At 38.7% G+C, this 21,068-nt stretch overlaps 1 protein-coding gene across 1 annotated transcript; it reads right to left on the bottom strand.

Annotated features, from left to right (window-relative positions):
- Window positions 1-3,122: 3,122 nt before the first annotated feature.
- On the bottom strand, window positions 3,123-21,066 carry PECR (peroxisomal trans-2-enoyl-CoA reductase). Its single transcript, XM_039715283.1, has 8 exons — window positions 20,924-21,066; window positions 17,720-17,853; window positions 9,968-10,133; window positions 9,223-9,304; window positions 7,533-7,629; window positions 5,225-5,335; window positions 4,493-4,604; window positions 3,123-4,366 (listed from the first exon to the last, which is right to left on the bottom strand). Exons 1-8 carry the CDS (start codon window positions 21,039-21,041, stop codon window positions 4,278-4,280), a joined length of 909 nt encoding a protein of 302 aa, XP_039571217.1. The 5' UTR covers window positions 21,042-21,066; the 3' UTR covers window positions 3,123-4,277.
- Window positions 21,067-21,068: the final 2 nt, after the last annotated feature.

The raw sequence follows: 21,068 nt of genomic DNA, 5'->3' as shown, positions 1-21,068 counted from the left end.
TGCCTCCCCACCACTCCTTCCTATAGATGGCACCGTATTACCACATTTTGAATGACATCCAGAAAAGGATAAGTTAGTGATTAATTAATATTAATCAGGGGTCAACTGACAAAGGAGCAAGCTGCTGGAGACAGAGCAGATAAGAGAAGTCAAAATGGCTTCTTCTGGGAACTGCAGTAGGGTAAAGCTTGAGATGCCAGGATGTTATAACATGATCCAGTCTTTCCTCACCAGCAGGAGGACAAAAGGTCTATTTATAAACTTAAATTCAGCTCACATGCATTGAGGAAACAGCAGTATTATTTGAAACCTTTGCTAGTCATGTCTGCTATGCTCCTCTGCCTTCCCATGACAGAAAGAAACAACTGCCTGCATCTCAGTACTTCCACCCAATCCAAATGCACCATCACTGTAAGGCTGATGAGAAAAGAAACAAAGAGCAAATATCTTGGAGAGGACAGTCCTAAACCACTACTGGAAGATTTATAAAAATGTAATATACACTAAGTGATCTTGGGCAGCAGTACTGATAGGTTTATCTGCTCCAACCCCATCACTGAAGTTTATGAAGCAACTAATTTACCTTTAGGACTCAGCCATATTCAGTAACCCAAAATACAGACACTGTGGACTTTACTAATAAGACAATTCCCCTATGAAATTACACTATTGTGGACTTTACTAATAAGACAATTCCCCTAACATCTGCAGCACTCAGCCATTTAACACAAGGCTGCTATTTGAGATGGCCAGGGGAAACTGGGAGATACTGATTAGAAGTATATGAAATTACACCATCTTGCAAAGAGCACACTTTCTTAAAGATTTAGGGCATATTCTGTGTGACTGTTCAGAAGACTAAACACAGCCATAAATGCTTGAAACAAGCAATGATTGCCTCGTAGTTGTTCATTTACATCTTAAAGCAGACAAGAGACCTTACTGCAAAATGACACTGCACAGACTACTCTCCCTTTAGCAAACATGACAACTGTTAATCTTTAAAGAATGAAGATTTTACAACACAGACTTCATTTTACACTAAGTAAACCCACAGAATAATCAGACTTCACTTCATGCTAAATAAATACCCTGAATGAACAATATTCTGCTTAAGAGTACAGATACAAAGAGTATCTGTAAAAGGTAAGGCAAGTGCAGTTGACAGAAATTGACAGAAGTTCCCCTTCACTGAATTACACTGCTGTCACAAATGTAAAGTTCTATGACACATATTCAGATATAACACCAGCTAGTGGTGTATTGTAGCAGTTGGTAAGCACCTATTCATCCATCAAATTAATATCTGATAAGAGATAGGCAGAATAGGCAGAGGCTTAGCCAGAGGTAAATACTAAAGCAACCAAAAAGAGATTTCTAACAGAATGGTAAATGTAACTGTCATTCCAACATTCTTCTCTTTGCTTATTACAATTATACAGTGCAGCAAATGTTTAGATTTCAGTGTATGGCTGAATCTAAAGTAAATCTTGATTCTTCCTGAGGTTCCTTAGCCCTTTTCTCACAGTTGTTTTCACCTCCCTTGTAAAATAAATCAAATAAAATAAAGCCCTGTTCTCTGAACTCCAAATACCCCAATCTTAAGGTCAAGGATGTTTTTGCTACCACACCCATTTCTTTTAACCTCTCAATGCCCTTTGATCAAGGGCTGTTGGCATCGGAAGAGCGTTGCTACAGTTGATATTATCTGCAGCATTACAGCAGAAACCTGAAACAGTCTTGCTGCCAGCTGACACAATACTGGGTTTCTGCAAGGTGCTGCAAAACTTTTTAAATCATTTTAATCTACATAAAAATGGACCAAAGAGGCAAGAGCAAAATAAAATCTCTGTTCTGAGAATTAAACACTTCGTGTAATCCGTGGTGCAAGATGAAAACCACAGAAACAAAGTAAACCCCCCAAAAATACAAATAAAAACAAAAAAAACCACCCCAAAATAAAAGAAAGGCTGTGATTACTCCAAAACCAGTACAGCAAGTGAGTTACAATCCTAATAGCTAAACAATTGTGATGAAAATGTTAATCTTATGCACAGTAAGCCTCAGCTTATGAAGGAACCTTGATATTATTACTGGGGAAAAAAAAAAAGCAAAAGCAGAGAAAAGCAGAGGATGTGTCCCCTTCTCCTTCTGAGAATGTATTTTCTATATTTTGAAACCAGATTTACCCTTAGAGTATTCTGAGTGAATTATCCTATTGCACTAAGCTGAGCACGTTAGGGCTCCACAAATGCTGCCTATTTCAACTTCCTGCCAGTTAAAAAGAAAAGCACACACAGCCTCTTCTAAAGTACGAACTTACATCTTCTGAGTACATCCATTGCTTTGCTGAAAGTTGAAGAAGGCAAGGTCAAATTTTATTCAGCACAAGCAGAAAGGTTTGTTATCATTTTACTTGTGAAGGAATTTATTAACTGCAGACTGAACCTGTCTCCCACACAGGAGCATGCTCACCTTTCTAATGTTCTCATGATTTCCTGAGGTGAATGATTAATTTCACCATCATTACATATAAACTTCCCCTCTTTATGAATATTCACACTATAGCATAGTTAAAGAGGAAATTTGCAAGATTAAAAATTGATGATTTCCAAGTTTGTACTCAAATATTCAGTGAACATTTTCTGGGATATAATAAAAGTAATCAACTCACTTCCATTTCACTTTAAAGCCACAGTGCACATGTACCACAGAAACTCACAGTCAAACATAAAGAGAAAGTAAGTTCCGCAAGTCTCAAGCTTATTCATATTTAACCTTCTTGTCCAGAAAGATGTTAAGGATGTTGGAACAAACAGTTAATAAACTAAATAACTTCACTTGAATGCAATGGGCTAGACTTCTAGAGTTAGTTATCTAACAAGGGCATTTTCTTCCAGGAATCCTCTTGCTGAGTACCCTAAACTAATATTTGGAATGAACAAAATATACCTTGCACAAGAGGTTGGAAAAAAATTGGCTTTATCTCTGTACCAATTTCTCAGTGTCCAGTTACTAAGGAAAGAGGATAAAGCAGAAAGAACACACATGATGCCCCAAACTCCTCCTCCCCCGCCCAAAACTGGCATTCATTTCATTTTCATTAAAAAGCAATCTACATGTACCTATATAAGAACACATATATTACCGAAAGACACAAAAGTCAAACATCATTGTAGAGAACACACAACCATCAAACTCTTACATTCAGTCCAAAATGAAGTATTAAAAGTTCTCTTCTATAGCAGCAACTTGATTCCAGGAATTTCAGTTCTTACAGCAAACAAACATAGTCATTACATATTTTTATATTTTCATTAAAGTGAGCAGACATAGGAACATTTGCCTTAAAGTGAATAAAAAGTTTACAAATATAACCTCTTCAAGTGATGTATTACAAAACTTCCATTTTTGAAATGGCATCTCTGCATTGTTCACAAAAACCACACCCAAAGACAGCGACGAAAAAAATTCTGTTAATATTGTAAGACAACAAGTATGGATAAAGGGTGTTTTAGCTGGCAATGAAGAATTCCAAATTTCTCCTTTACTAGTGTAGCATACTGCAGAGAGCACTGCAATATACACCACGGATTTTTCATGTTAAATCTATAATGTATTTATTATCACTCCATTTATTATCTGCTTATTCTGTCATCAAATTTAAGTTGCAGCCAGCTTAACTCCTTTATGTCATTATATCTGCAAATCATTCAAAACATTCAAAGTTGATATGCCACATTAGTTTAAAACACTAATAACAGCATTCCATCTTATTTTTATTTATTTTCAGAGAAATACTTACTCTAGTTGGTAAAACCATTGTTGAACACTCAGTATGTGGCTGAACAGAAATAGTGTAGAGCTAACACTGACCCAAAGGTTACTGATGCAACTAATAGTAAAAGATGTAAATTACCTTCTCTGTAAATTCATCAAGGACAGAAGGATTCCTAAACATTCCCTCTTGGCTATCTTCACTGCAAAATACGTATTCTTTTTATTCACTTCTGGCTGGGATTCTTCATTACTCAATGCCCATGTAAATGGATAATCTGTCTTTTATATCTTTTCCCTTCCCAAAAGAATGAATGATTTCAGGGTGAGTGTTTTCAGAGGAGGGATGCACAATGTAAAGCCTTTCAAAAGTTTTAAATATAAACCAACAACAATCAAGGCACTTAATGTAGTTATATATGAGCAAAATAAATTATTACTGAGAATTAGAAGGTCAAATCACAAAGTGAGATTATCAGCAAGAGTAAAATCACTTTCTTTTACAGCTTTGATTTGAACTCGCCAGAAACAAGCTTTTTCAGCATTTCAGAATTTTTTCCTTCTGGTGGGGAGGGCCATCTGTCATGATCTGAGGAAAACAAATAAAAGAATTTACTTAGGTGATTGAGAAACTAGACATTTTACTTTTGTGTCCTCCCACTGCACAACTTCAGTCACTTGAAGGGCATTATTATGTAGCCCATGTCTTTCTTACCAGGTATTTCTAGGCCATGGCCATACAAACTCTGGCCACCATCCACGACCATGGTTATCCCAGTTATGAATGATGCAGCTGGAGACAGCAGGAAACATACTGCAGGAGAGATCTAGCAAAAGAATGACATTTTAAAATCTTAATTTTAAAATCTCAAATGTTAATCTTTCTTAAACTGCAGAGAATTGTTTGTGTCAAAGAAGCTTGTGAAAACTTTTACAGGCAAGATCCAGTAACATTTTCCACTTAGTAATGAAAACTCTAACAGCCTTAAAGCCATCCTTCCAGCCACAAACATCAAGTATTTAACAGAGGAAAACCAGTAAGCTGTCAGAGAGCAGCATCAGATACCAAAAAACAACGAAAAAAGGTTGATCAGTTTATCAAAGATGCATATTCTTGGTGGAAGAGAGTTAAGTGCTTTTAAGATACTCTTTTTTCCCCTTAATATTCATTCTTTCAGTCCTTCTTGCTGAAGTCAGCTTTTCCAATAAATAATGTCTACTATCAAACACTTCAGCTGGCAGAGGCAGCTGAATTACATTTTCTGTGTAACAGTGACTAGTGGTTAAGTCTCTCACTTGGCACAACCACACATTGGTACAAGCTTTCTTCTTTTTAAATATTCCATCACAGCACAAAATTAAATCTTTTTTGTTCTCCATAAAATCAAGTGGCTTCAAAATAGAGACACAGAAGTAGGTGCACCAGAAGCATTCTGAAATACATTACCTCCTCAGGAACAGCTGACCTCTTGGCAGGAACCTTTGGTATGCTCTTCAACCACATCATTACACCTTGTTCTCCATAGTTTGCAACAGCAGTTTCCGAAAATACCAGTCCCTATTTAAAAACAGCACCATGAAACTTAAGTTCTCTTGCATACATTTAAGCTGATCATTCTAAAATTGTGGAGTTGTCATTACTGATTTTCTGTGGGACTGAACTATCTAAAGAGCACTTGAATACAAGTTTTTGAATGTAATAACATAGTATAATTTATACAAGAAGGTAATTTGGCTGCTAGCCACATCTCTGTTCAAGCACAATAATTCTGATTATTCCAATTCTCTGCTGTCACTTCAATAACAAAAAAGTGGAGTATAAAAAAACTCAGATGCTGCTTTGAAATTACAAGCATTTCATGTTAAATTACAGCAGGAAACTACAAAGCCACAAGAACAAGTTCTCAAAAGTTTCTTGTCATCTGTAGGAGCACTAGACCGATTTATTGTGAATTACAGAAGCAGACAGATTTCAGTCAGAATTCTGACTCTCCCTACTTAGCTGCTCTAGAAGCAGAAAAAGATGACTGTGTTTGCTCTGGTGACCACACAGTCACCAGAGTGACTGGTGAGAAGGAAGTTTTGAGAAGGAAGATGGCAATGTGAACACAGAGTTACATTCACCAGTTACGACAGAACTTCTGGGAGTCAAGTTAAAGTAAAATAGCAACATTTGAATTCACCTGTGAAGCATATACTAAAATGCTGAAGATACCTGTATAATGTATGAGAAACTCTTTTTTTCAGAATGCACACTTCCCTCTGTGTATCCATTCCCTACAGGTTACTCTCCTCCCATACAGCAGTAATAATTTTATATTGTTACCACAGACTTGATGGGTCCATAAAGGTGACAGAAGTATCATTGTACAACATGGATTTTTGTTACCAGCATAGTAACAAAGCTAGCAAATACTTCTAAAAGAGCCAAAGCCCTGAAGTGTTTGCTTGTCAAAAGCGTCTTCTGACATGTGCTATAATATCTAATCAGCATGATTCATTAGATAATTAGCATGCCTGAAAAGTATATTCACATAATAATGCTGTCTTAATTACTTACTTCCCCAAGACTTGATAAATCAGAAAAAGCAGATAAACAGGAAATACAAGTCAGTACATCTTAACATTTAACATGTCTCCAGATGAATCGGGTCTCACAAAGGTTACATAAAAGCCTTTACCTGAATGATTAACACACATCTGCCATTAAGCATTCTATGTTATGCCAAACAAAGCAAGCCAGATATTTTAGGACAAGAGACACGACAGAATACACAGACATTCTACAAAAACCGTAGCAAGATCTTCCTAGGGATCACTTAAATAAACATGACACCTCACTTAAGACACTGTGAGATAAGCTAAATTCTGACTGTAAAAGTAGCTGGACAAAGTATATGTTTCCTCTTTTAATTTCAAGGGAGTAAATGTGCAAAATAAGTTGTGGATAAGAGAAAACTACAACAGATTACACATTCTCAAATGTCAAGGCTAGAGCTTCTATATAACTTCTGTATTTGCAGCACTACAAAGCGTAGCTGCTCTTTCTATACAGTTATTTAAAACAACTCTACCTGCTGTCTACTTCCTCAGAAATGTGGCAGGCATATTTTAGCTGACCTGTATAGTGGTTTCCTGTCTGCATCAAGTTGTTATGAAAAAAATCAAAACACACACTTTTACATATGATTTCTCTGAGAGAAGGTACATTCCAATTACAGTCTCTTTATATGCCTAAAGCTAAACTAACTTAACATGTAGGAGACAAAGTAAAAGGCATTATGTGAGACACTCAGAGATTTTCAAACTAAGTTTGTAAACATAGGTGGAAACCATCAGCATACCTGAACCTCAAACAGAAAGGTTTCCTGAACTCAGAAGTAATGTATCTATTACTGCAACACAGAGCATTCAGTAATTTTATGTCAAGGCTTTGTAAGACAGGTCACCAACTCCTACCAGTATTATTTCATTTAGCTATAAAAAAAACTGAAAACCAAGCGTGCCAAGTCAAAGCAGAAAGCAGAAGCAATTTTATCCCACATCCTCTGACTCATCATCCAAAAGTACAAAACACTGTCAAATGGTCCAAAGAACACAGTAAGGGAATTATAAATAAACAAATATATAAATAATCCACCAACAGTTACTGGTAATAAATAAAAAAAATATTTAAAAATCTGTTTTGGTCCAAAAGCTTTAACTATGAACATATGTAATAGCTAATTTTAATCAGACCATTTGCTATTACTTACAGGAGCAACGCTGTTAATTCTTACTCCACTGTGAGCCCATTCTAAAGCTAAAGTTTTGGTTAGGTTATCCACTGCAGCTCTTGCAGCTCCTGAGTGCCTATGGAGAAAAGAAAGCAAAGGAAGCATCTGTTCCCTTAGCTAGTAGTGTCCAGTGTTAATGCTACTGCAGCCTCATTAGGGTATTCAGAGTGGTTTTCTGTGGCTGGACCAAGCATCTGGAAGAGAGAGACTCTTTAGCTTCCAAGTTTGACCATAGCTTCACTGTTTAAATAAGCCATGCTGTGATTTTCTGTCATTGCTAGAAATACTTAAAATCTCTTTCCCAATGACACATGGGGCCAACTGCACTCTACTGCAGGAGGAGGCTTATAAAAAGAGAAAGAACTGAAGTTCAAACTGTGTAAAACTACCTGCAGCTTGCACAGGTAAAGCAACACCCAGAACAGTGGTCTGGAAGATTGTTTAAATCTTCTGACAAACATGATTAAAGTAAATCACTGTTCAAAAATTACTTTAGGTGGATGGAGATAGAGAGAATCAGAGTGAACTCCTACGCCTTGCTGCTGTAGGTAACCAGTCTGAAATTATTACAAGTTTGAACAAGTGCAAACAAAATTACTGCAGTAATGAATTGTAGACAGCTGTAGTCAGAGGAAAATGAATAAATTTAGCTGCTTTAGCTAGCAAAAGAGACTAAAAGGAGACAGATACAATACATTCTCCAACACAGGGAAAGAATAAGAAAAGAATAAACCTAAGATAACCTATTCATGTGTTTAGGCCAGAAATTGATAACCTCCAGGCACACTCTGAGGAAACATGACAACTTCTCTGTTCAAAATTAGTATTTATAAAAAACTCCTATCGAGTAACTTTAGGCATGAGTGGTGGCTGGACTTGTAAAGGCATATCTTTTTCAACAGTACATTTCTGCAAGAAGTTCCAACTCAATTTAATTTGGAAGTAGTTTTGTCTATCCATCTGCATACAACGGTTAATTAGGAAAATTTTTTCACCGTTATTCAGAATGAGCTTGTTTTTCCTCTTAGTTCAACTCAAATTGAAACATCTTCAGCCTATTTGCCATGACAGCTGAACCAGATACCACAGTGGAGATACTCAAACCACTGTAGCTTCAGCACCACCGTGTGGATCTCTATGTTTATTCTGTATTGTGAAGAACGAGCTAGTGAAAAAATATGCTGCTGCTCCTTAAAATATGTTGGTTTTGAAAGCATTCAACCCTGAATGAGGACAAAGAGACCTAATGCAATTTTTGCTCAAAATATATTTTTATATTTCTTCAACAGAAACTCAATTTCCAAGTTAAAATAAAAACCAAAAACAAAACAAGAAAAAAACCCCAAAAAACAACAACAAAAAAAACCCCACAAAAACAAAACAAAAAAGAAAAACCAGAAAAGGGAGCCATTTCCAATTAAAGCTTCACTGGCAAGTCTTGCTTCATAGTTTCTTACAAACAAGTGGAGAGAGACCAGAGATGCCATCTACTGGATTATTAAGAGATCCCCACACACACAGCCAAGTGATACCCTTTCTCTCTCTTGACCTAACTACTGTATTTCTATACTCTGCAGCTGCCCAGTACACACCTTTCTGAAGGGTTTAGGAACAGTTAGTATTTCTGGGGAAAAAATATAGGAAAGTATAAAAAGAAAATATATATTACGACATTCCAGGAAAGCCATTTCTCACGGCAGCAGTAATGTTGACAATGGCTCCTCCATGTTCCTGCATCCAGGCATTGTACACTGTATGAAGGAGGAAGATAACCTATAAATACCAGAAGAAATGCATACAAATGAACTTGCCAACTGGAAACCAGATTTGGAGTCTTAACTGCAATCACACTACACTTTTGTCATACTGGTTTAGAAAAACAATCTGCTGTTTGCCAATCCAGAGGTGAGGCCATGAGGCAACAGGCACAGTCCAGGTAAGGCTCAAGGATTGTAAAGAAGCACTTGATGGAAATCAAGATTTCATGTTTCCATGTAAATTACTTTCATTTCCACATCCCAAATGCTATCTGAGAATGACATACCGCAGTTAAATTTAAGGCTAAATTTATATCCCTGAAGAAAATATTTTCCTATGTTATATACAGTGAATACAGGTCACAAAAGTTAAAAGGTTTTCCTACAGTCCTTTAAATGAGTATCCAAGTCAACTAACTTCCCAAACCTGGCCTTAACCAGAATATCATGCTTGCCTAAATGTATGTTTGTATTTATGAACAAATGTAATATACCATTTAATGCAAAGCCTTGGATGAGACTCAGGAAAACAAATATCCACTGTCAGATAAGTGCACGAAAAGAAGAATCTAGGGAAACTTGACATTCCTTATCTTCTGGTATTTCTGTAAAAAACAAAACCAAGTAAACATAAAAAGCTTAATGTTCAGACCTTACCTGCTTTGCAACAATAGAAGGTCCCTGTCAGATTTGTGTCTATCACGGCATTCCAGCCTTTTGCACGGATGGCTTCAGAAGGACTTGCAAACTGGCCCCCTCCATTATTCACCAGGAAGTCAATCTTCCCATGCAGACTCAGCGTAGACTTCACCAAAGCTTCTACCTGAAACAGTATTTGTTAGTGTGGTATGCTGATCAAGGTCTGCACCCAATTTTGTTCTCAGACAGTATATTCTCCTGCATGCCCTTTTCACAGCAAAAGAGGAGGTCTAGCCTTCAGACAGGCTGTAAGATTGGCAGGACAGGTTTAGCCAACCAAGAAGGACTGGGCTGTATCCATGTTTACTTAGGAAATTTTGCTGGAATAATGCAGGTGCTGCATAAAATACCAGCACCCAAAGAAGAAGGGGATTTAAGCTGCTGAAGTTTTGTAAAATCAAACAGACACAAAAGCCCACTACATGTGGCCTACTAAGAATCTCCTGATGTTTTTCAGAAGAGTGGGGGCGTTCACATGAGATCTGCAAAGAGTTCCATATAAGGTAGCTACTGTTATTTTTATCTGACCATATACCTGACCATTTTAAATAGAAAACATAATTCATCCTGTGGAGTTTTATCACCCTTATATAGAAGTTTAGTATATTCACTACAGCTCTGACATATGAGTTGGCAATAGCCAGTCTTCTTACACAGAGAAGAAGGTTAATTATCCTACAAAACATGAAGTCTAAAAAATGCTGGAAAGGCAAATTATCTTCTTTAGCAAAACTATTATTGCAAGATAGTAATAAGAACTTCATAGCAACAACTTAATAATTTAATATTTATCTCAAGAAACAGGAAACGGGACAAAATGATTGTTTCCTGCTTACATCATCAATCATAACTAGATACCATGCATCGGTTATTCCTACTCAAGCATATACAAAAAGATAACCTTTTTAAAAAAAAAGGTTAAAAAAAAGAGAAAAACACAGAAAAAAATCCCCAAAAAACAGGTGGAGCAATGCTGCCACTCAAACAGATTGGGCTAGGGGAAGGATATCAATCAGCAATACAACATCAGAAAGAGAAAAAAGTGCAAGCAATGCATTATCTGTATCTCACAAGGAGTGTTACCAACCCAGTCTCACAAATAGCTGCCTTACCATCTACTTACTAATCTTTTATTTCTAACAGCGCAGAATGGTTTAACAGGACAGTATGGATCCTGTAAGGATGCACCTCTTGAAAGAACAAAACCCTAAACAAACATATAATGAGTGAAAAACTAGTGCCTGCTGGGAAAAAATGCCTTCAATACCTAAACCCAATCCTCAAATTCTGAATGTCATCTTATTCCTCACTTATTAGTCAGTTTGTGGGATGTGAGAAAAAATGCAGAAAACCAAATCATCTGTGACAGCAGTCCCAAACTCATAGCTTACAAGAACAGCCATGCCACAAGGACATTCTGGCTTTTACTTTTCTCTTGTGAGCAAAGGAAAGTTATGTCTGGCTAGGCAGCAAAAGTTATGCTTTGCTCAGCAATATCAAACTCTTCTCCCTGTCAGTCTGAGAATCTTGCTTTGAATATTACTCTCGGTCAGTCACTGAAATATGGGCTCATTTATGGAACAGAAATGGTTTCAGTACAAAAAGATTTGAACAGACTAAGGCTATTCACACTGTGGAAATACGAGAAAGAATGCAAAATGCTAAGAATGATAAAAAGAAAAGACTGAAAACAAATTAACAAGAAAAATCCACTGAGAAGAGACATTAAAGCAACTTTTCAACAGCTGGAAAAAATGTATGCTATATGCTATAGCATATCAATTCAAAATGGTTCATCTGTTGCACTCAAGGAACTGCTGTTGCTCCTATGTGTTGCACCATACTCATAGGAAAAAAAATTAGAAACCAACAACAAACGTGTATCAGTTCTGCTTTCTGAAAGCCAGGGAAGGCCAGAAGGCTCTCCAGTGACAGCTCAGACGGCTCCAGCTGTAGCAATCTTCACAAAGTCTTCTGTGCTGTAGGAAAGTATCACTGAAGTGCTTCTCCCAGTTACAGCAAACATGGTGGCAGCAGCCAGCAGCACAGGGAGAAGGAGGGTCTGGTAGAACACATTTAAATCACAGTGACTACTAAAGAAGATTCTTTTCTATTGCTATAATTAAAATATCCACTTGGAAAGAACTTCTTAGAAAAGCTATTAAAGACTCTCTCTGGAAGCAAAGCAAAGCTGCATGAGGCAGAGCTACCAGTTTAAGACATTCTTCTGAAAAAGACAGAAAAGAACAGAATCAGGCACTTCAGACATAACCAGAAGACTGGAACATATAATAAGGAACTTATCTGCAATAAGGAACTTTTGTGTGTTATTTCAGCTGAGATGTATTAGGCAGTAGCACATACTCACAAATAACTGAGATGACAGCAGTCACTGACTCAGGGAAAAGGGACAAATGTCTACATGCATTCACAGGTCACCCTGAGTGAGTAAAATACACAGGAAAACAACCCACCAGTCACTGACTCAGGGAAAAGGGACAAATGTCCACATGCATTCACAGGTCACCCTGAGTAAAATACACAGGAAAACAACCCAGTACAGAGTTTTAGAGATTTGTGATATGGTGGCTAGAACTAATAGGCATTCTGGCACAGTGGTAACAGGTATTTTTACTGTGTTACTGCTGTGTTATTTAAAAGTACAACAAGAAGAATCTCTTATCCACAACTCCCCACCAAGCTAAGGTCTTTCACTACAGGCTTCACACAGACAGGCATTAAGTATTTATAAACCAACTGAATCTATGCTAAGCTATAAAGTTTATTGGAAAAGAAAAGCAGCTAGTGAGCTCAGACACAAGGTATGTGCTAAGTAGCACTGCCCTGACTCTGTCTGAAGTTGTCTTGTTGATGTCCAATTGACAGATTTTACCCTCAGGGTCTGGTCCAGCAGCAGGTTCTCTTGCTGGAGTTCAAGTATGGAAAGGAGACACCATGAACAGAATTCTGAATTGTTGATTTCAAGAACAGCTGTGACCTTCCAGAAGTACAAGGATTTCTTTTCCATTTACCTAGACATGTAAGCTTCTACTAATCTAGGTGCCAAAAGAAATGTTTGTCCACAGAGTATTGCAAAAAGGCTTTACAAGTATAAGGATTTAAAGAGTGCTGCTGCCTGTCTCAGAACACTGTCGAGGCCACAGAAGGAACTTACCAAAAGATGATAAGCCACCAAAGCAGGAGCTTCTTGAGAGAAGCACAGAAGGGAGGAATTTGCAACAGGAAAGCATTAATTCCAGGCCTAGCAGAGGTAAGATTGGGTTAGAACATCTTGGTTAATGCATCCAGACAAAAGTGCCCACTGTGGCAAACTGTGGGAAAGGAAGCAACTGCTCATACACATCAACCCAAGTTATGGGAAGGGCAAGATCGGGTTAGAACATCTTGGTTAATGCATCCAGACAAAAGTGCCCACTGTGGCAAACTGTGGGAAAGGAAGCAACTGCTCATACATCAACCCAAGTTATGGGAATAGCACCTGTGACCACCCCATGGGTACTTGAAACTTGGCCAGTGTGAAGGTGGTATCCCCAGAAGACTGACAGGACACTGCTGCGTCCATGGCTCGTGACCATTATCTGCTTGGTCTCTGTCTCTCTCAGGCTCTCTCCCTGCCTTCCTCCCCTTAATTCAGACATTCGTTCCTCATGTCTTGTCCCTGTCAACAGATTTTGCTGTAGCTCAAAATTCAAGACACAAAAATAAATAAATAAAGATACACATGCACACAGAACTGTCTGGTTTGCATCTCGGCAAGAGCAAACTGATCTGCTCTCAACACATTATGAGGCCAGGAAATATGCAAACAGTGAAAACCACTTCAGTTTCATAATCACTAAGAAGCAACATCTATCACTATATACACTCCATACCACAGGAAAAGGGAACAGATTGTGCACCTGCACAATCACTGCTCCAGGATAAGGCCCCATGACAGAATATAGAAATATATTCTGATGACAGAATAGAGAAACCTCAGGGCCTCTTATCCCAGAACCCTCTACTCTGCCATTTTAAAAAATAAAACAGGTTTTTTATTCTTTACAGAACACTCAATGGAAAACTCAAAACCAGCAGCAAACTCCTGACAAAAATAAGCCTGACAGGTTATGCAGTGGTTCAAACCCTTCCATCAAGCAGGATTATTTCTTGCACATTAAACAAAAAGTAAGCTTTGCTAGAAAGCAAAAGGGCTTCTGAAGATGAAGATTTAGAGACTTAAAAATGTGAATTCATTAAACTATTCCCATGATATTTGCCATCAAGCTTCTGCAGTAATTAATTCACTGCACCTTCTTTGCCTCTTCCTAGGCCAGAAAGAGCTCTAACAAACATCCTGGACTACATGGTGAGGGATGAACCTTCTAATGCTTGAATTTCACAGATCCAAACTAGAGGCATGAACCGTGTCATCTTCAAAGCAGGTCAGTTACTTTAAGATTTGCAATAGGAGGCAAGAAATAATCTTCTGGCAATTTGAAAGCAACTTCATCTTTCTTAAATTTTCCCTACTCAAAGTCCCTCCCTCCAGTTTACAAAATTCAAACCAGGACAAAATTTATAGAGGCCTTTAGAGAAATGCAGAACAACTGATAGAGCAGGAGGGATTAAAAAATGGAATTCTGTGATAAGAAGAAATGGCTTGATCCTACAGGTGATCAGGGTGGCTTCCTTTAAAACAAAGATTTACTCCTAGAAAGACTTCAATGAGATGTCAGAGAGAATGATGTATTAAATGAATTATGTACTTCTTCAGGAAACTTCCTGGGCTTTGAAGCTTGTGATAGATCACTTCTGACATCTAAGGGAGCTTGAACTCCAAAGGTTTTTTTTTCCTGTTGAAACATTTATAATGTTTTTCTCCTGCACATGTTCTTTGGTACCTGGTGTAAGAGCTAAGGAGGAGGATGTTGCGACTCACACAGAATTCTTGCAGAGGCTGTTCCTCTCTACCCAACAATGTGCTCCCGTGATTTCTGAGGTACATACTCTTCACTCACACTAAGCTGAAAGCAAACAATGAGTTGTAATGTTACTAATGAGTAGCACACAGGGCCAACACAGTTGTAACTAGTCTCACTTCTTTCATGAAGGAAACCAAAAGTTGACATGCCCTCCCATCCCCTCTTCCACTGTAACAGGAAGCTCTTCCTGCATTTGTGAAAATTCTGAAGTGAGTTATATTAATGCGTTACCTTTACTCAGTATTTGCCTCCTTGGCTAGAAAAATCCTTAACAACATCTTTTACTGATTCTTATGCCTATGACTCCAAGTCCCAGGCACTAAATTTTAAGTTAAGAATGGAGTAAGTTTTAAAAGTGGATGTACATACTTTATGAATCTAAGTAAAAGCCCAAAGGTACTTTTCCTCTAGTTTCCACAAGGCAAGCAAGTGAAAATTAGGAAAAAAGTAATTTTCACCATTGCTGCTCTAGAAGACATACTAAATAAGCAATAGAGAGCAGTGGGATGTGGAAAACCTGCCAAACATCTCCGTTCTGACAGTTTTTAGCAGTGTAAGTTAACAATTATTAATTTGAATTTATCTAGTTTCAACCTACAAAGTACCTAAGTGTAAGGTACCTAAGCACTATCCTCACTACAAATTTGAGAGCTGAAAACATAAATTTCTGGTCCAACAGTAAATTTAGTAACACACAGTCAGGATTTAGCAATCTTTGAGAATCTCAGCATTAACAGAAGAGAACAGAGCCAGAGAGGCACAAGCTGAAGAACAAAAATCACAGGATGTCTCTAACCAATAAAATATCTGGTCTTGGAGATGGGCATCTGGAATGGAGAAATATTTACCAGGTACACAAGTTCTTATGTTAACATGCAACAGAAACTACATTCATTATTCAGATCGTCAGCAAAAGGCTTATGAAAATTTCATAGTAATTTTTTCTAAATAGGACTTGAACAGAAATAAGTAAGAGCAACTGCAGAACTGAAGTGAGTCAAGCTATAAGACTAAATCAATGACTGAAAAGTTCAAGACTAGAGTTTAATCTGCCTTTTTCCTCTGAAGCCTGTCTTTGATAGAAACAGACATGAAAGGACAATGGGTGAAGAGAACTTCCACTGATGGGAGACACCCAATAAAAGCTTCACTAATATCATATGAAAAGTTCTAGGAAAGTTCTGGTGTGTCTGTAAACGGGCAGAGCTCAAATTTGAAACAGGACAATTCTATGATAAAACTGCAAGGTAATAGCAAAGACAGAAGTTTCTTCAAGTATCAGTATGGCTACCCATAACACAGAATAATGCCTAAACTCTTTACACAGCATTATAAAGAAGGCTTGAAAAGCACCTTCAAAAATTTCCAAAGCCACTTAAGCCTGTTTTGTCAAATAGGCATTTAGCCACACTAAAGACGAAAATAAAGAAGGAATGTCAGTTTGGTGGAGATTACCTTATTTCACCATCCAAGCAAGCCCCAAACTATCTCACAGACTGCTGTAGTTCTCACTGATCAATTCCACACTGATACAGAAGTAAGGTTCACCTGCAGAAGGTTATTAAGCATGCCAGAGTAGTTTCTGCAAGAAACACATCTGAAAAAAAGCTTAAACCTTTTTTCCTCTTTACCTCTTTCTTTCCTGTAGCTTTAATCATGCAAGTTGCCCTCTGACATCTGCCATAACATATTATGTTGCACTGCTGATGCCAGTAAATACACACCTAAAATTCACTGGTAGGTGAAGTGACAGTGCACAGCCCCAGGGTGCATATCCTTCAGGAGAGAAAGTCTGAGTAGATCACTATAAATATTTTATGGCACGAACTGTTCCACAAGGGAAGAATTTTAATTTTTATTTGTTTTATGGCTATATCTTAGAATATTTCCAGCATTCTTATAGCTACTGAAGGTCATTAATATTTAGGTTAAGAGAGACTTTGAGAGGTTTAGAAAAATGCTGCAATCAGTGGTTACTGGAAGATTTTCTAGCTTTCTTCAAAAAGTTAAAAATCCAACCTGAAGTTGGGCTTCTAAATATTTAATTATAGAGATAAAAGAACTCGGAGGTGCATGCAGACTTGAAGAACCTGGATTATGTACTTTTACTCTTGATCTTCCCTTTTTTGTAATATGAAGAAAAAAATTTAAAATCAACTTGAACAGTAACAGAGTTTGCAATGAGGAACACCTCAAACTGTAACCAAAATTTCTGACATGGCTAAAATATTATGTATCTGTGGGTTTTTTTGGCTTTACTACAAGCCAAACTGACAATGCAGGGCACTTGTGTCAAGTCACAAGCATTCAGATTCCATGCTATGCCTTCCTGTTTGAAGGAACTATTCTGAGGTCTCCATCTTCACAAGTTTACACCCCCTCACTGCTGTCACAGCAATGTGACAAAGAATCATGCTAAGTGGGCTCTGCCTCACTGTAGAACATGCCAGTTACAAGGCCTGCATCTCCCAGAAATATCTGAAATATGTAAGCGTGGCCAGAAAAATATTTGCCAATATTTACAAGTGCTTTTTTGCTTAGATGGCTAACAAATGTCTTTCCTTGAGAAGCACACCTATGCAGATGAATTTACTGATCTTTGCTCCACCTTTCCCCTGATCTAAGCTACTTTTGAGAAGGCCAGAAATCTTTAGAGATCTGAGAATTTATATACACAATATGCTTCTGATATGTTAAGCCCCAGAACTAGGTCACTAATCTTTACCTCTTCTTCTTTGCGGATATTGCACGCTATGGGGGTCACTTGGGCAGGACTCATGGAGGCAAATCTGTTATTCAGCTCTTCTGCAGCAGCTTTTAATCGGTCAAATTTACGAGAGGCAATAACAACACTGCAACCTGTGTGTGGAGACAAAATGAAACATCATTCAGCTAACACAATTATGCTATGCTTTTTAGTAACATCGCAGAGATGTCTTGTAGGATGTGCATTTATTAGTCACTGACTAGAAAATACAGTGTTGAAGTTCTTGCAAGAGAGAAATGACTGATGTCAGATGCTTCTTAGCAACAAGATCCCTCTGTGCCAGGAAAAGAGCAATTAAAAAAAAATGTCCACAAGATTTCCTCTCCTTCCTGCAGAAGAGAAGATAGCCTGTGAGTTGCAGAGTCAGCAAAGCAGCCTTCAGACATCACTTCTGCTGCTTCTGCTCACAGCTGCCTTGTTTATCAATTAAATGATTTAAAGATGTTTCAGCAGGTCTTGATTACAAAAAAATGCTTGCTCTTAGAACCATAAAACCATCTCCTTGTACAACTGGCTGTAATTTTGACTAGCAGTGAGCAAATGTAATGGTCTGTTTTTTAACTCTACAGAGACTGAAGGAAAGGATAATAGCCTCACAAGATCAATCCCTATCTGCAGTCTACAGACAGCAGGAACAGAGCCCTCCCTGTGGCACTGCAGAATCCTAGCTGCAGAAAGGAGAGAAAAAAAAAGGCAGGAACTCAAGTACTCCCTTTTTTCAGCATTTGGAGGAAGAAGGATTCATTCTATGGAGAAAAAACAATGCAGGTGCCAAATTTAAGTTAAGCACTCACACTACAACCAGTCTAATTTCTTCATCTTCTTTCCACATCAGTGGACTCAGGACAGCTTTAAGGCTTCAGCAATTGCTACTACACAGACTAAGCCAAAGGACACCGAATTAATTCCTAGATCAGTGGACTCAGGACAGCTTTAAGGCTTCAGCAATTGCTACTACACAAAGCCAAACGACACCGAATTAATTCCTAATGCAAATCCAGCAGGCATGCAATATCATGCAATGGATAAGCAAATTACTAGCCAAGCAGGCAAGGAGGTCTTGTTCCCAGTTTGCTCCTTCCATTATCTTAGCATTTCAGCAGAAGTAATCTCTTCTTCATATCAGGTCTGCTGCTCATCTGCTTTAATATAAACAATCCTCAGCCAGCCAAAAAAAATAAAAGGGAAAAAGTTAACATCTTGCCAGGTATGGGGCCTTTTTCCCTCCTCTGCTGCAGAGTGGAATTTGGCCTCTCATGTGATCAAGCAAACACAAGAATCAACTCAAAATAACTAGAGGGAGGAAAGAGCAGCAGGCTGTTCATTTGACTCAGGCTGTCTTGTGAAAATATGTATTAAAAATATTAAAAATAGAGGAGTTTAATTCTTCTAGGGGGAAGCTTTATAACTATATATCCTTAGGAATAGGAGCTTCACCCCTAATTAGTGGCTATCTTAAAACAACACATATAAAGACAGTAGTCTCTGATTTTTTCTAAATTAAGAACTCCATTCACTTGCACAACCTAACTAAAGCAAAGTTCATAAAATGCCACACATAATTACCAGTTAACACAAGATACTGAATCACAGTAGCCCAGTTGTATTTACCAACTTAAGTGCTTATTAATACACACATTGATATAGAATAAGGTCCAGTAAGAGACTATATTTTCGCTAAATGTACTGACTGGGAGAGGGAGAGATTGTAATCACTGAAGAGCATTTGGTACATAGTGTGCAAGCTGACAACGTCACTTAATTTTCTTCACAAAGAATGACCAGACCATTTCCTGATAGCATCAGGGAAAATAGCACAAGTTTCCAGATAAAAGGTTTAAATTTGCCCAGAAGGCCTCAAAGGAGACTGGTTATATAAACAATGTATATCATGACTAGCATTATGGGTCACTGCTCCTATGCCTGTAAGAACCAGCCCCCCTTACCTGAAGTGCAGAGTATACCTGGAAATAGTTCCTAATCATCATCTTGTCAGGAGTAACCAGCAAGTCTACAGGTAAGGAAGGTTACTCAGTCAGTCTCGAGCCCTGTATAGCTCTTTCTTCATTTTTTCTCATGTGCTTTAATAGATTTGTTTTCTATTGTGTTCTATTCAGGCTGTTACGGACACACTTTTGCTATTGTATTTTGTTTGAGAAAAATAGCAAAGATCAAATTAAGCATAATTTTAAGGTAACTGGGTAACATCACCAAGCAACAGTGTGTGATGACACTTAAAAAGCACCTCTTTAAAGCGGCATGTAAGGACAGCTAAAAAAAAAATACTCAGTTCCTCAATAATACAAAGGTAACAGAACTAATCCTCCATTCAGCTCTAGTGGAAAGCTGCGGTACAAAGGCAAGGAAAGACAGAGCTGTCTCCCAGCACAGCGTAACAAAGAAAGCTCTTTACTATGCAGTGCAGCGGTGCGCATTCCAACAATGCAAACCACGGGAGTGTGACACCGAGGGCTGTAACGCCAGCGCTGGTATCCCCAAAGCGCTGAATCTAATCATGGCAACAAACTATCCAAACCCAGCCTGTGCCGATGATCCCTAGCAGAGCTGAAATCTGCAGGAAAGGTGTTGCAAGGTGAGTGTAGGAGTCATTCCTATCGCTCCTGGTCTTGGACTGCCTTTCACTGTAGGTTTTACCACTTCTCTGTATTCAGAGTGGAAAGAAAAGCTACGCCGTGCATCATGACGATGTTCTTCAATTTCAGGACACACTGGGAGAAGCATCACGTCTCTAAGATGTAACTGTGCGGGCAGCAGTTTAAGGACACTGCTCTGTAAGGATCAAGGTTCAACAACCTCGTAAATCCTCCAGTTAAAGCAAGACGAGAACTCACTGAAGAGAGAGTCTGAGAGAAAGGGTCCTGGTTTAACATAACCTCACTGACCTCTGTGTTTAAACTGGCGAGTGTTTTGCGGGCCAAAAGGCACAGCCCCACATGAACCTCACCTCGTACCCCTTGCTGATCTTGTCACAACGTCCCACCCACGGGCTCCTCGCCCCGTCTCAAAGCACCGTCAGCCCCCGAAAGGCAGCACCGCCCGCGGGGGCTTCCCGACGGCCCCTCGAGCTCCATCCGCCCTCCCAACCCCCGCCTGGCCCCGCTGCCCCACCGGGGCTTCCTGCGGAGCCCGCCCCGCGCCCACCTAGCGCCAGCAGGTCGGCGGCGATGGCTTTGCCGATGCCGGTGCCGCCGCCGGTGACAATGGCGACCCGCCCGCGGAGCAGCCCCGCCGCCAGCAGCCCGCGCCCCGCCGCCGCCATCTTCCCCCTGCTCCCCTCGCTGCTGCC

This window comes from Passer montanus, unplaced genomic scaffold (assembly GCF_014805655.1).
Source record: "Passer montanus isolate IOZ18808 unplaced genomic scaffold, ASM1480565v1 scaffold1, whole genome shotgun sequence".
Taxonomy (NCBI): Eukaryota; Metazoa; Chordata; class Aves; order Passeriformes; family Passeridae; genus Passer; species Passer montanus.
Note: the sequence above shows the minus strand (reverse complement) of the source record. Positions and strands in the feature narration are given on the sequence as shown.